Below are 14,012 nucleotides of genomic sequence, written 5' to 3'. Positions count from 1 at the left end.
AAATCAAATTGGAATACTTAGTTGATATCAAGTTGTGACAACTCTTACACAGAATATATTAAGAAGAAACATGTGTCCAATCAATAATCAATAGTTTTCTATTCTCTTAGCCTTTGCATTGCTTTTGAACCAGTTTGGAATAGCAATAGCAATAGCAATTGCAGTTTGGAATGGAGTTAAGTGTACCTAAAATAAATTTTAACCTTTGGTTAAAATTGATTAAAACCTTTTCCTTTTAATAAGACATTTTGAAGATGAGATCCAGTATATATCTAAAAACTACAGCCGGTAAAATTATTTTGATGAGTACTTCACAAAACATTTGTGAAGACCAAAACAAATCCATTTAGGTTAGACCTATATGGGTGGGTGCATGTATGAAAAATAACTCACAGCCCTGCAGCTTTCATTGTGGTTTTTAGAGTCATGGTATATTTATGGCTTTGGTATATGATTTGTTCTAAATTGCATACTTTTTCATAATAAAGTGGCTGTATATAGAGTTTTAATATAGAAGTGAAAGGCCAATAATTTCAACAGCAAGTTACCATTGTTATAAGAATCAATACATCCTAATTAGGAATGTTACAAGGAATGTTTTAGCAAGATTCTGTTAAAATTGAAAGGTGCGTTACAGGGTCCCTACTGACATTTTAGAGGTCAGTTAGAGCTCTGAAGATGTGGTGGCTCAGTGGCTAAGATGCTGAGTTTGTCAATCAGAACGTCGGCAGTTAAGCGATTCAAATCCCTAGTGCCACGTAATGGAGTGAGCTCCCGTTACTTGTCCCAGCTTCTGCCAATCTAGCAGTTTGAAAGCATGTAAAAAAATGCAAATAGAAAAATAGGAACCACCTTTGGTGGGAAGGTAATAGCATTCTGTGCACCTTTGGCATTTAGTCATGCTGGCCACATGACCACAGAGACATCTTTGGACAGCGCTGGCTCTTTGGCTTTGACACGGAGATGAGCACCGCCTCCTAGAGTCAGGAACAACTAGCACATATGTGCGAGGGGACCTTTACCTTTAGAGCTCTGAAATGAAGGGTTTCTGTACAAATGAGAAATGTAATCCTTGTCAGTACAGAAATGGGCAAGACTATATTAGAGTCCTATAAAAAGTTACCCTTGTGAGGATCCAGCTGTTAAAACTGTGCCTTTTCCATTTGTGAATAGGTTTTACAGTTTTGTGGCTTTTAATGCATTATGCAACCCATGATTAACAGCAGATTAGAACTTAATTGAGTTCTTCAGGGAGTCAGTCTCACAAAAGAACATAAATCCATCCCTGAGGACAAGGACTTTTATTCCAGTCAGTCCAACAAATTGAATACAATCGTCTCTCCAACAGAGAAATTCTTTGCAAATGCTGCTCCTGTTCAGTGACTTTGCATAATTTTTGTCGGTTTGAATTTCTGAGGATATTCAGCTTCCCCTGAGTGATTATCGCCAGATCTGACGATAATGGCTTTGGGTTTCAGGTGGAGAATTTCATAAAAACACTACTCAATGCCACTCATTTATTCGTGTGTACAAGTATCCTCCCAGCTCTCCAACCCTGTGTCTTCATTACAGAAGTATTTGAAAGTAATCTTTCCTTTGCAGAATGATCCAGCAATTAGGAGAAAAGCAAAGGTTTCTGTTTCAAAAGTAGCAGGATGTATTACAATTTGTCAACAATACTAGCGAAATAAATTGCAGGACAAACTAATAAACATTTTGAAGCACTGCATAGCTTGTGTTCCAAAAGCATCTAATTGTATTGAAATATTTGTCAAAGGCTCCTGTTATATATTTTAATATACCTATTTTGTATTCTAGGAGTGTATTCCTGAGAATGTAGAAGTGAAAAAGAAGATTTTTTCTCAGTTAGATCTGATAGTCAATAATGAGACTATCCTAGCTAGTTCAACCTCGACTCTATTGCCTACAAAATTATTCACTGGACTGAAGCATGTGAAGCAGTGTATAGTTGCGCATCCTGTAAGTATCTCAAGGTATTTTGGACATATGTTTTTTTAAGTCTAAATGGGAAGTCAAAGGAAAGAGATTTATAAGTCTTCTATGAAATTTTTGCATGTGACATGCGAAATTTTCAAGAAGCTGTCATTCTGAAATGCAAACTTACAAAAAGTGAAGCCTCACATTAAATCTGTGGTGACAACAGTTTTATAAACTGCCCTGGACAGATGATCAAAGAATAGCATAAGAATAGAATAGAATAGAATAGAATAATTTATTGGCCAAGTGTGATTGGACACACAAGGAATTTGTCTTTGGTGCATATGCTCTCAGTGTACATAAAAACAAAATAGAATACATTCATCAAGAATCAACACTTAGTGAAAATCATAGTTTACTAATAAGCAATCAAATTATACTAGGAAACAAAACAATATACATTTTAAAGATAAAAGCAATGTAAAGGTTATAGTCATAAGTGGGAAGAGATAGGTACCAGGAAGGAATAATAGTAGTATTATTTACTATTATTTAATAAATTTAATTATTTAAAAGAATGGCACCCAACTGAATTATAATAAACATAGAGAGCAGCAACATTGTAATGAGGAATGTTTAACATTTGATTAAAGTTTGTTAAAATAATTGTCAGAATGCATCATGGAAATCTACCCTGTAGTTTACTTCGTTGTCCTTTATATTCATCTTAATATACTAGGCTTCAGGGAGCCAGATTCTGATGAGGATAAGATGATTTTGTTATGATCAGATCATGTTGCCCTTTGGATGTAAAATTACTGTAGAGTTGCCTGATTAAATAATATATCTATTAACACCCCCCCTCCCCCCCCTCTCTCTCTCTCCCCCCTCCCTCCCCCCCTCTCTCAATGGTGGTGATAAGGTAAATCCACCATATTATGTGCCACTTGTTGAATTAGTTCCTCATCCAGAAACAGATCCTTCTACAATGGAGAAAACCTATGCTTTGATGAAGAATATAGGACAATCACCAGTTAAATTAACAAGAGAGATAGATGGGTTTATTCTGAACCGACTTCAGTATGCTCTTATTAGTGAATCATGGAGACTTGTTGGGGTATGTATGATCTCTATTCTCCTTCTGACTTCTTCAGTCTACAATAGATGACTTAAAATCTGGCATACATATTACATTGAGTTTGGGTTTGTTTAACTGGCTTTGTTGAATAAGACACCATTGGCATTGTATGTAAAGCACTAAGCCATAAATAATAGTTTACAAAGAATGACTGGATCCATAGATTACCCTACATTACTATTCAATAAAACCACATCATGGCTTAGTATGATATGCAGACCTAGTCTTATAGTATAACCTTATACAAAGTTACTCAAAAATATGTGGAACTTACTACAAGCTAAGTATAATATTGCAGTTAAAAATAAGTCTTGTGGAACTCATTAAGACATCCAACAGGAGTTTCATTGATCTAGTGATTGATCAATAAGATTGATTAACAGACAGATAGGATTGTACTATATATATTAATAGTTTTTTTATATGTTGCCTTTGACCTTTGTCAGGTAGAAGTGTTGGAGAGTCTAGATCCACAGCTGGGGGCAATACATAGTTATTCTTTGCTAATCTGGAACAAGCTAGCTAGTGTGAGATCAGGCTAGTTACTGATAAGGGACCACCATATGCTGTGAACATTGGATCTAATACTACTTTTCCCGTATATCTAAGTTTGTGGAGTGGAGGGAAGAATTGATCAAGAGAGAACTGGTGGCAAAAATAAACACATTACTCATTAAACATAAATTCAGTAATACTTGGATTTGATCCATCATATAGTAGAGAAGCTACTATTTCAACTCCATCTTTAATAAACATAATATAATCCTGCATTAAATATAATAAAATTAAAGTACAACTAATGGCTAACATGACTAATGAGTCAAAGTAATATTCATTTCATAATATAGCAACTTTAAAGGTTTTTTTTCATATTCATCTTCTGTTGACATAATGACAAGGTTTGATTCTGTAGTTAACCTGCTAAAACTAAAACATGGAAAGAAACAAATATGTTTTAAACATGAAAATAAAAACATTAGGGGAAAAAATCCAAAGTTCCTAATCTTTTCAATTGTTACTCAAGTGAGGTTTCTTATTTTATGTGAATTTCAAAGGGCATTTTCAAATACTTGTGCAGGAGCTAATTATATTCCATGTTGCTTGAGTAATCTATTTGGCTACCTGTTTATAAATATGCTATATGTATGTTCCAATTTCTTGTTTTCTCACATTGCAGTTTTGAAGAGATTCTTTTAGTGTCATGTCTCAAAGGATTGGTTTAATTATATTGGTAACTTTCCAAGTTACCAGGCTTGGCCTGTTTCAAGTAAAATTGACTTTCAAATGTCCAGCATGCTAATGAGATTAGCATGTAGAACATTAAATACTCTCAAAAGAATAGAAAATGGAAAGCAGAATTTTAGCCTTATCAGTTAAATTTGAAATAAAATTAAAGTCAGAAATTGGTAAAGAACCATTTAAAGCATGGCCATTCAGAACTGAGTACTTATAACCAGATTGGGATAATAGTTATATTGTTCAGAAACAATTGCTCATGAGTGACCCCAATAGGTTCTTTTTTACCGGAAGACCTGTTCCTTGATTTTGGAACATTTTCAGATCTGAATAATTTCTATAGTTTACTTTATTGTCATTGCACCTCGTACAATGAAATCAAATGCCATCTTCAGTGTACATCATACATAAGAAAACTATAAAAATAAAACAAAAACACACATCCTTCACATAATAAACAATTGAATTGAATTTCAATTGTATGATACTGCATTCATATTACAATATACAGTAGAATTCAATATAGCTACTGCTCTGGGATAGAAGCTGTTTTTCAGCCTATTTGTCCTTGTTTTTATTGTCCTGTACCGTCTGCCAGATGGTAATAGTTCAAAAAAAGGGTGCCCAGGATGAGATGGATCTTTAAGAATGTTTTGAACTTTCTTAAGGCAGCTCTTCCAAAGAGGGGAGAAGGCAACCAATGACCCTCTGGGCAATGACGTTAAACTTCTGAATAGCAATAGCAATAGCAGTTAGACTTATATACTGCTTCATAGGGCTTTCAGCCCTCTCTAAGCGGTTTACAGAGTCAGCATATCGCCCCCACAGTCTGGGTCCTCATTTCACCCACCTCGGAAGGATGGAAGGCTGAGTCAACCTTGAGCCGGTGAGATTTGAACCGCTGAACTGCAGATAGCAGTCAGCTGAAGTGGCCTGCAGTACTGCACCCTAACCACTGCGCCACCTCGGCTCTATGCTGTCCTATCTGTCACTGTGCAATTGGCAAACTATACACAGGTGCATTAAGTTAAAATACTCTCTATGGTACAACGGTAGAAGGTCACCAGCAGTTTTTCATTCAATTGTTGTTTCATGTAGTATAATCTCTGCTGGGCCCTTTTGACCAGTGCTGCAATGTGAGCGCCTCAGATCAAGTCCTCCTTGATAACATCCAAAAACTGAAAACTGCCCACTTGCTCCACTCTCAATTGCTCTCAATTGCTAAACTTGTGGAAGACTTTTGAGTTTCTTCTAACAAAGTGTCCTCATAAAGTAAGTGTGAGCCAGCATATGCCATACCTTTGGTTCAGTACTCTATGAAGTCTATGATAGTCCAGAATCATTTTGGGATGTGGGCTTTTTCCAAAGGAGATACAATAAGGGTTAGGGTTAGGGTTTTCTTTACACTGATACAGTATAAACCCATAGCAACATTCTATATGGCATTTATAGAAATCAGCTCTGAATTTGATTCACTTTGCAGAGTTAAAGAAAATATTAAAGAAAACAAGTTACACATGTAGACCTTTCTTCTTTACTAGTTGTTAAGAATGATGGAAGGAATCATAATATTCACAGCAATTTTGAAATCTGTGAATTCTGAAATTTCTGTTGGATTTAGTCTTTTAACAGTATACATCCAGAACATTGAAAATATCTTAAGAGAGAGTGCTAATAGCTTGTAAGAACATGTTCACCAAAGAATATGTGCCAGTTGTAATCCTGTTTCACATCTGTTCCTAATATACCGTACTTATATTTTCTGCAATTATCATTATATACAGTTCATGAAAAAACACTAGTAGGAATTACAGCAGTTTATAGTACGACAAAACAGAAGCTCACGAAAGAAAAAGATCTTACCTCTTGCCATGCTGTCGGTGTTGGCCACTGGCCAGCTGGTCTTTGGGTCACTGCTGCACATGAGAGACGCACACCTTTCAATTTGGGCATGCACGCGCATGTAGTTTGGGGCACTCGATGTCTAAAAGGTTCGCCATCACTGGGTTAGACTGTATAAACAGTTTAAATAATGGACAAAGGTTGTATATCATGTATGCATTTCTTCTGGGTGTTTTGAAGTAATTAGACTTGGTCTGTAAATTTATCACGTAACTCTCTGATTCATATTAGATAAGACTCTGGTTTTCCAATTATTTCTGAACTATAACTTCACCACAGGCCATGCTAACTAATCAAGTTCAGCATTGAATCCATCACTATTACAAAGACATAGTAGAGGTAATCAACTGATGCAGTATATCAACTGGGTTTTTCCATTCATTAAAAAATGTGTTGTGAGGAAGACACTGCCTGTAGAAAGAATATGGTAGAATTTCTCCATTATTAGCAATAGCACTTAGAGTTATATACTGCTCCATAGTGCTTTACAGCACTTTGAGTGACTTACAAATGCCAGCACATTGTCCCCAACAATGTGGGTCCTCGTCTTACCAACCTCGGAAGGATGGAAGGCTGAGTCAACCTTGACTTGGTCAGGATCAAACTGCTAGCAGTTGGCAGCCTGCAATACTGCATTCTAACCACTGTGCCACCACGGCTCCTGTATTATGAAGGACTACACCTGACCATACGTTTTGCTACTTAAATCCTATTTTAATGAAAATATTTTAGCAAAAAGATTGGTATGATTGGTACTTTATGCCATTGTTTCTAGAATGAATCTGTGATCAAGTTCCTGGAATGCTTAGGACTATGAAAAATGTAGAACTACAAGTCTTACGTTACTGCTTATATTGATGTATGATGTTCTTCCTTTCGATTATTTTTAATCTTACTTTTTCTGTTTAATGCAATTTCCCTGTACAATCTGGTCTTCGATCGGAAGACATAAAAAAGATTTGATTTTCTTGCAAAGAACATATACTTTAAATTGAGATTATTGTAAAAACAATACATTTAAAAGTATATTGTTGGGAAAAGCTTTCAAGAAACAGGAGATGAATCTGAACAGGGAGACCTGCCCTATCTTGCTTTTTGGGTGTGCTGGTTAGTAGGAAATGTATCCTCTGGATGTCAACTGAGCTTCAAACGGCACCTCATGGCATGCCTACATTGGAAACTGGGAGTTGCCTCTTAATAAACCTAAAGAGCTGGGCATGTTTAGGCCTTGCAGATTGCTTTCATGATGAACCAACGTGCAATAATGTATATGGCAGTTGCATGTTCTGTATTTAATTATCATGTTTGTCCATTTCCACCTCTGCATAATGCACATCCCACACCCCAGGTGAAAAGGTTAATGAAATCCTCCAAAATCATACTGTAGTGGAAGATGGTATTTTACAAGATGAAAAATCAAGCTGCAAAATATCAATGATATTGCATCATTTTTCCAAGGGGTAGTGGCGGGCAGACAACATTGTAGCATTATGGTGCAAGCCCCCCTTTTTGCATCATAACCTCACATTCATGACCACAAAGAGCAATAGCAATATCGCTTAGGCTTATATAAATACTGCTTTACAGTGCTGTACAGTCCTCTCTAAGCAGTTTACAGAGTCAGCATATTGCTCCCAACAATTTGGGTCCTCATTTTATTCACCTCGGAAGGATGGAAAACTGAGTCAACCTTGAGCCTGGTGAGATTTGAACTGTCAAATTGCAGGCTGCCAGCAGTCAGCAGAAGTAGCCTGCAGTACTGCAATCTAACCACTAACCAGCTAAACGCAAGGCTGCTTTTGTCCTTCTGATCAAAAGAGCAACATCTCAGATTCAACACCATTGAATATGAATACAGGCAGTCCTCGATTTATGACCGCAATTGAGCCCGGATTTTTTGTTGCTAAGTTGTTAAGTGAGTTTTGCCTCATTTTACATCCTTTCTTGCCATACTTGTTAAGTGAATCATTGCAGGTGTTAATAACATGGTTTTTAAGTTGCCCCATTGACTTTGTCAGAAGGTTGCAAAATGTGACTCTGGGATACTGCAATTGTCATAAATATGAATCAGTTTGCCAAGCACCCGAATTTTGATCACATGACCATGGGGATACTGAAATGGTTTTAAGTGTGAAAAATGGTCTCAAGCCACTTTTTTTAGTGTCGTAAGTTCAAATGGTCACTAAGCAAACTGTTGTAAGTAGAGGACTACCTCTAATAAAAAAGGACCTGTGTTTCTAATTATGCCCAGCACGTCTATCATTTAGAAAGCAATTTTATACCATGTTCAGGAAAGCTGCATAATTTATGGTGATTAAGTCATTTTGAGAGAAGCACTCACTGTCCTGCCAAAAAAAAAAAATCCCCTTCAGGTTGAACTCAGCTTATCTAATGACCCTTTTAGATTATGCCATCAATCGAGGGGTGGGGTTCTACCCATTCGGACCGGTTCGAGCGAACTGGTAGCTCCGACTATCAACTGGGAGCGAACCGGTTCGCTCTGGCTTTCAGCTAGGCCTGCCTGCCCGCCCCTGCTTTATACTCAGCTATATTCCCTTTTCTTAAGACCAGCTGATCAGCGCGGCAGAGTGGATAGCCGCACCTCAGCTGTTTTCCTCCCCAGCAGTAATGCGGAAGGTGATGTCTCTATAAACTGTGCATGCATATGCAAGGTGTGCGCTTAGCGGACCAGTTGTTGAACCGGTAGGATCCCACCCTGCATTGATCCTTCCGCTCACCAGGCCCAAATCACTCAAAGTCAGAGGTATAATTTTGTATGGTTTTCCCATTGGCGCTTCAAGCCTTCAGATAAGCTTGCTACGTCTAAAATAGCAACAAACCCGCAGTTATGAATTTTTAAATGTTTTTTTGTTTTTTTTTTAAAAATGGCATCTTTGCGCCACCCTCCCCAGCCATCAGAAATAATCTGAGATACTATATTACTCGGTAAAGCATCATGCAGATTGATAGACACATCAACAACTTTTGTTCTATAATTAATTTTACCTTTTTGTTTTCCAGTATTTCCTATCTGTAAAGGAATTATAGAGGAAATTTGAATCTCCTACTGTTCTTTAACATTCATAATTGATTTTTTTTTCTATGCAGGATGGAGTAATATCACCAGATGATCTAGACCTTGTGATGTCTGATGGCTTGGGAATGCGCTATGCATTTATGGGACCTCTGGAAACAATGCACTTAAATGCCGAAGGTTTGTAACTGGTGTGATATTTAAATGCAGACATTTCTAAACTAAATAGGTCTTGATCAACAATTTTTCTTATGATCATGATGGCATCAAAACGGTGACACATGTGCAGTAATATGCAAATGTTGGGATTATTTACTGGCATTGTTACACCTGATGCAAGTGCCTAAATCATAGCATTTCCATGAATAGATATGTGCAGTCATTTTGTCCACCCCAAAGTCATGATTACATCAAGAATATTCTCCTCTCTCTCTCTGTGTGTATATGGGTATGCACACATGTACACACACATATACATAAAGTATATACACATACAGGGATTTATGCAGACATGGATGCCTAGAAGAGGCATTGCTACATGTTTGCCTAACCCTATTCCAAAGCCTCAGGTCTCTTCACCTAGAACAGGAGTGTCAAACTCACGTCATCACATCGTCACATGATGTACCGTGACTTTCCCTCCTTTGCTAAATTGGGGGTGGGGGTGGCCAGCATGTGACACATCTGGCCCGCGGCCCGCAAGTTTGACACTTCTGAACTAGAGTGTCCCCAATCTCTTTTTATACATAACATTTATTTGAATTGAATGTAATAAAAAAACTTAAACATCAGAATGTGTGCAGTCCTATACTCCATCCAAGAACATTGCTTAAAGCTATCATTCTCCCTCGCCCTCGCCCTCTCTCTCTGTGTATAGAGTGAGTAAGGACATGGCATATATAAATTTTGAGTAGTTCAGAGAACTGGTATATACCACCTCTTACTGGCCCTGCGCCCATCTATTCCCTGCCCCCCGAGTCCCAGCTTATCAAGAAGGATTGGAGATTTTGCAGTAACCTTCCAGTGAAGTGGGGAGGGAATGGAGATTTTATAGTATTCTTCCCCTGCCATGGCCACAAAGTCATGCCCACAAAGCTACACCATGCCCACAAAGCCACAGCACGCTCACAAAGCCACGCCTACAGAATCAATGGTAAAAAATATTGAATCCCACCACTGGTTCTGTCTGCCCAAGGATGTTTAAATAACCATAGAAGATGCTATTAGTCCGTGCTTCTCAGTTTCAGCAACTTTAAGATGCATGCTGGTTGGGGGTATTCTGGGAGTTGAAGTCCATACATTTGAAAAGAGCTGTGATTGGAATCTCTGATGTAAGCAATTGATGAGCATCCTGCTTTAGATGGGAATAAATCCCACAGATGCCTGTGAGGCTTACCTCAAAATAAACAGGTACAGGAGCAGAGATTCAGCTGTCATTTCTGGGAAGAGAACTCTGTTTCCAACAGTAGAATACTGTATGCCAGAATCTTTGGGATAAAGAGCAAATGCCAACAGCAAGTCATTGCAAACAGAAAGAGAAAAGAAAAATGAGAACGAAAAGAAACAGAACAAGGACAAAGGAGACCCACAATGTTTTTCATAGGAGAAGGTAGTTTAAGGACATCCAACTAAATTAATACAAATAGTGGTGAGTACCGATTTTGTGTCCTGGAACTGGACATTTTAACATTTTGGCAGAGTAGCACTAAAGCACTTTTCGTTAAAAAAAAAAAAACAGCAGTGCAGTGCTACTAAAAGAATTTTCTCAGATACTCTATTACTGTATAATCATAAAACAACGGACCTCCTGTGCGTGGATCTAATCTTTTCATGTTCCGCAGAGATGGTAGGATTACCTGCTTGTTTTCAACCTTCCCAAAAACACTTTGGGACAGGCTGTTTGGCTTTTAACAACCAGATTCTTAAATAGCTTCAGCCCAATTTGCATTTTTAAAATCTCATTACAGTTCATGTCAACGGGAAATACATATCAGTAAAAATGCATAATCTAGGGTTTTACATTTATTTTTAGCAAAAGTATTTTTTTCTACCTCTTTTTTAAAAGCAGATCACAACTGTGATCTTTATAATGTAAAAAGTAACAGCTTTAAAAGGCGTCTCAGCCTGTCACTTAAGTATAGCCGTTTACAAATGCTGTGAAGCTCATAATGGCTGGAATATGTTGGGGAATTCTCACGAAACATCATTGTGTGCGTAAGTGGAAGCAACTAATGTTTTTATTAGTTCTGCTATTAACGCTTTAGAAAAACCCAGGAACTCTTTGTGTTCTATTTTGCTTCTGCAAAAATTGCAGAATATAAAAAAGAGGCACTATTACAACTGAAAATCAAATGCTTTTCTTACCGCTTTCTTAGAGATATTTTGAAATAGGATATCAATTGGTGGTTCTGCCGTTTACCTTAGCTCATTATATCGTATAGTCCTTGGGTTAATATACAAACAATAGATGTTTGTAATCTATTCATGTTTACTGAGAATGAACATTTCCATCAGTTTTAGTAAGTAAATATGCCAAGCATTGCAGACCTCTGGGCATATTTCTTGAGATTAATAGCAATAGCAGTTAGACTTATATACCGCTTCATATGGCTTTCAGCCCTCTCTAAGCGGTTTATAGAGTCAGCATATTGCCCCCAACAATCCGGGTCCTCATTTTACCCGCCTCGGAAGGATGGAAGGCTGAGTCAACCTTGAGCCGGTGAGATTTGAACAGCCGAACTGCAGAACTGCAGTCAGCTGAAGTAGCCTGCAGTGCTGCACTCTAACCACTGCACCACCTCGGCTCTCTTGAGCAGGAATTTTCTCATATTCATGCAGAGCTTGTTCTTTGGCATCTTTAGAGTCCTGATTTTACAGCTAACCACTTACACAAAGATCATGACTAAGAATTGTTGTAAATTAAATAGCAAATATACATGCATGCATTTACACACAAGTAACATTTGAAATAATTCAAACTTCCTGGAAGTAGCTGAAAAATGGGAAGTCCTTTTTTAAAATATTGATATAAATGTCTAACATTAACCCTCTTCCAGTCTTGGTCTTTTATTTCCTGAAATAGTGCAGCTAAATGTTTTTGAACTGGATGCTACACAACTTTTGTTTTGGCTCTCTCAACAAAAATCAACATTTTGGTTTTATGCCATAGCAGCTGGGTTCTAAGTAGAGCCCATTTCCCAAACTTGGCTTGTCCCCCAACATTCCCAGTCATTTAAAAAATCTAAAAGTGCTTTGGTCTACACCATGGTCTAGCAGCTGATTTGTATGGCTCATTATGTCTACAACTTTTGGAGCAGGCAAACAAGTCACCATTTGATCCTCAAGCTTATATGTTTATGTTTTGTTTGTAAAGGTCAAATTGCAATAAAATTTCTCCCAATTTCCTGAAGGTATGAGATATGAGAAGATCATCCACAGACTGGCTCCCTCATCTAGGAACACATGTCTCATTCTCAATGTCCTCCTTCCCCATTCTCCTTAAAAATAAGAAATTCATCACCTTGGAAGTAGGAAAAAGGTATCATATCTTGAAGGGTCTCATCCAGTTATGTCTCTGGTTGCCTAAGTATCACCAGTACAGCCATTCTGATTTCAGGGGAATGGACCTGCTATCCAGGAAATACTGCCAACCAGCAGAAAATCATACTAGTTGTGGGACAAGCCAAGTGTATGTATATGTAACTAGCTAATAATCCAGGGTTATTTATAGAATAAATAAATACCTGGACCGTTTGGTCCAGGTATTTATTTATTCTATAAATAACCCTGGGTTATTTCCCCTCTTACCAGAGGGAGGGCCCTTGTATAGTACTGCGAAACTGTTACCATGGTAACTCCACTGCGCTGTACAGTAGAAGCCATTTCATGGCAGTACAGTAGAAGCCATTTTAAGGCACAACCGGCTGTATCTTAACAAAACACACACCCTGAGGAGTGTTAGGGGTGTCTTACTCTCACAGTATTTTTTTCCAGTCATCTGTGTACCAAGTTTGGTTGAAATTGCTCGAGGCGTTCCAGAGTTATGCTGGAACAGACACACAGCCATTTATATATATAGTTAGATAAACCAGAAAATACTCCCTTCTCCTACTAGCTTTCTATTTTCATGTAGTTATTCTTGGTGACTGTCTATTCTTTTTAAAGAATTGTTTGAAGTAGAAGGTGGATATTTGCTGCCTGCAAAATGGCCAGCACCTGGTGCTCTGTCCCTTTAAGATACAGGTGTCAAACTCGATCACGTCACATGATGTATCACGACATTTTTGCCTTTGTGGAGCCAGGGTGGGTGTGGCCTACGCGTGACACACATATAGTCTGCCAGTTTGACAGCCCTGCTTTAAGTCCTCAGCCCAGAAATGTATTACTATAAAAATTAAGCAGAGGGGGTAGTTGAATTTGGTGTGGGTGTGAGAAGGAAGGTAGTTTGTGTTCATTTGGGAAACAAAAACAACCTAAGGTAAGTAAAAGAGTTACTGTTTTCCAGAAAAAGGTTCACAAAGAGAAGTAGTAGAGGAAAAAAAGTTGAAAAGTAGTTGAAGAAGAAGAGAAGAGAAAGGTGGTATAGTAAGCTATGAATATTAGCCTTTGAGTACTTATAGTGTGTTGCCGAGAAGTCAGGAGTTGTTTTGGAGGCCACTAACCTTGGTATATATAAAATAACCTATGACACTTATATTTTCAGAACCTTGAACTCTTCATCCAAACTCTGAATTTATCTTGTTTTGTCTCTGAAAGTGAGAGATT

The 14,012-nt window shown here is 37.7% G+C and overlaps 1 protein-coding gene across 1 annotated transcript in view; it reads left to right on the top strand.

Annotated features, from left to right (window-relative positions):
• CRYL1 (crystallin lambda 1) overlaps window positions 1-14,012 on the top strand; it is a 40,031-nt gene that overhangs the window by 20,600 nt on the left and 5,419 nt on the right. The window contains exons 4-6 of the mRNA XM_014069610.2: window positions 1,819-1,980; window positions 2,861-3,055; window positions 9,323-9,428. Coding sequence (XP_013925085.1) covers window positions 1,819-1,980; window positions 2,861-3,055; window positions 9,323-9,428 — 463 coding nt within the window. The remainder of the gene's footprint in view (window positions 1-1,818; window positions 1,981-2,860; window positions 3,056-9,322; window positions 9,429-14,012) is intronic.

Source organism: Thamnophis sirtalis, unplaced genomic scaffold, assembly GCF_051295495.1.
Source record: "Thamnophis sirtalis isolate CommonGarterSnake01/CBP01778 unplaced genomic scaffold, rThaSir2_p1.2 scaffold_8, whole genome shotgun sequence".
In the NCBI taxonomy this organism is placed as follows: domain Eukaryota; kingdom Metazoa; phylum Chordata; class Lepidosauria; order Squamata; family Natricidae; genus Thamnophis; species Thamnophis sirtalis.
This window is presented reverse-complemented; position numbering and strand designations above follow the sequence as displayed.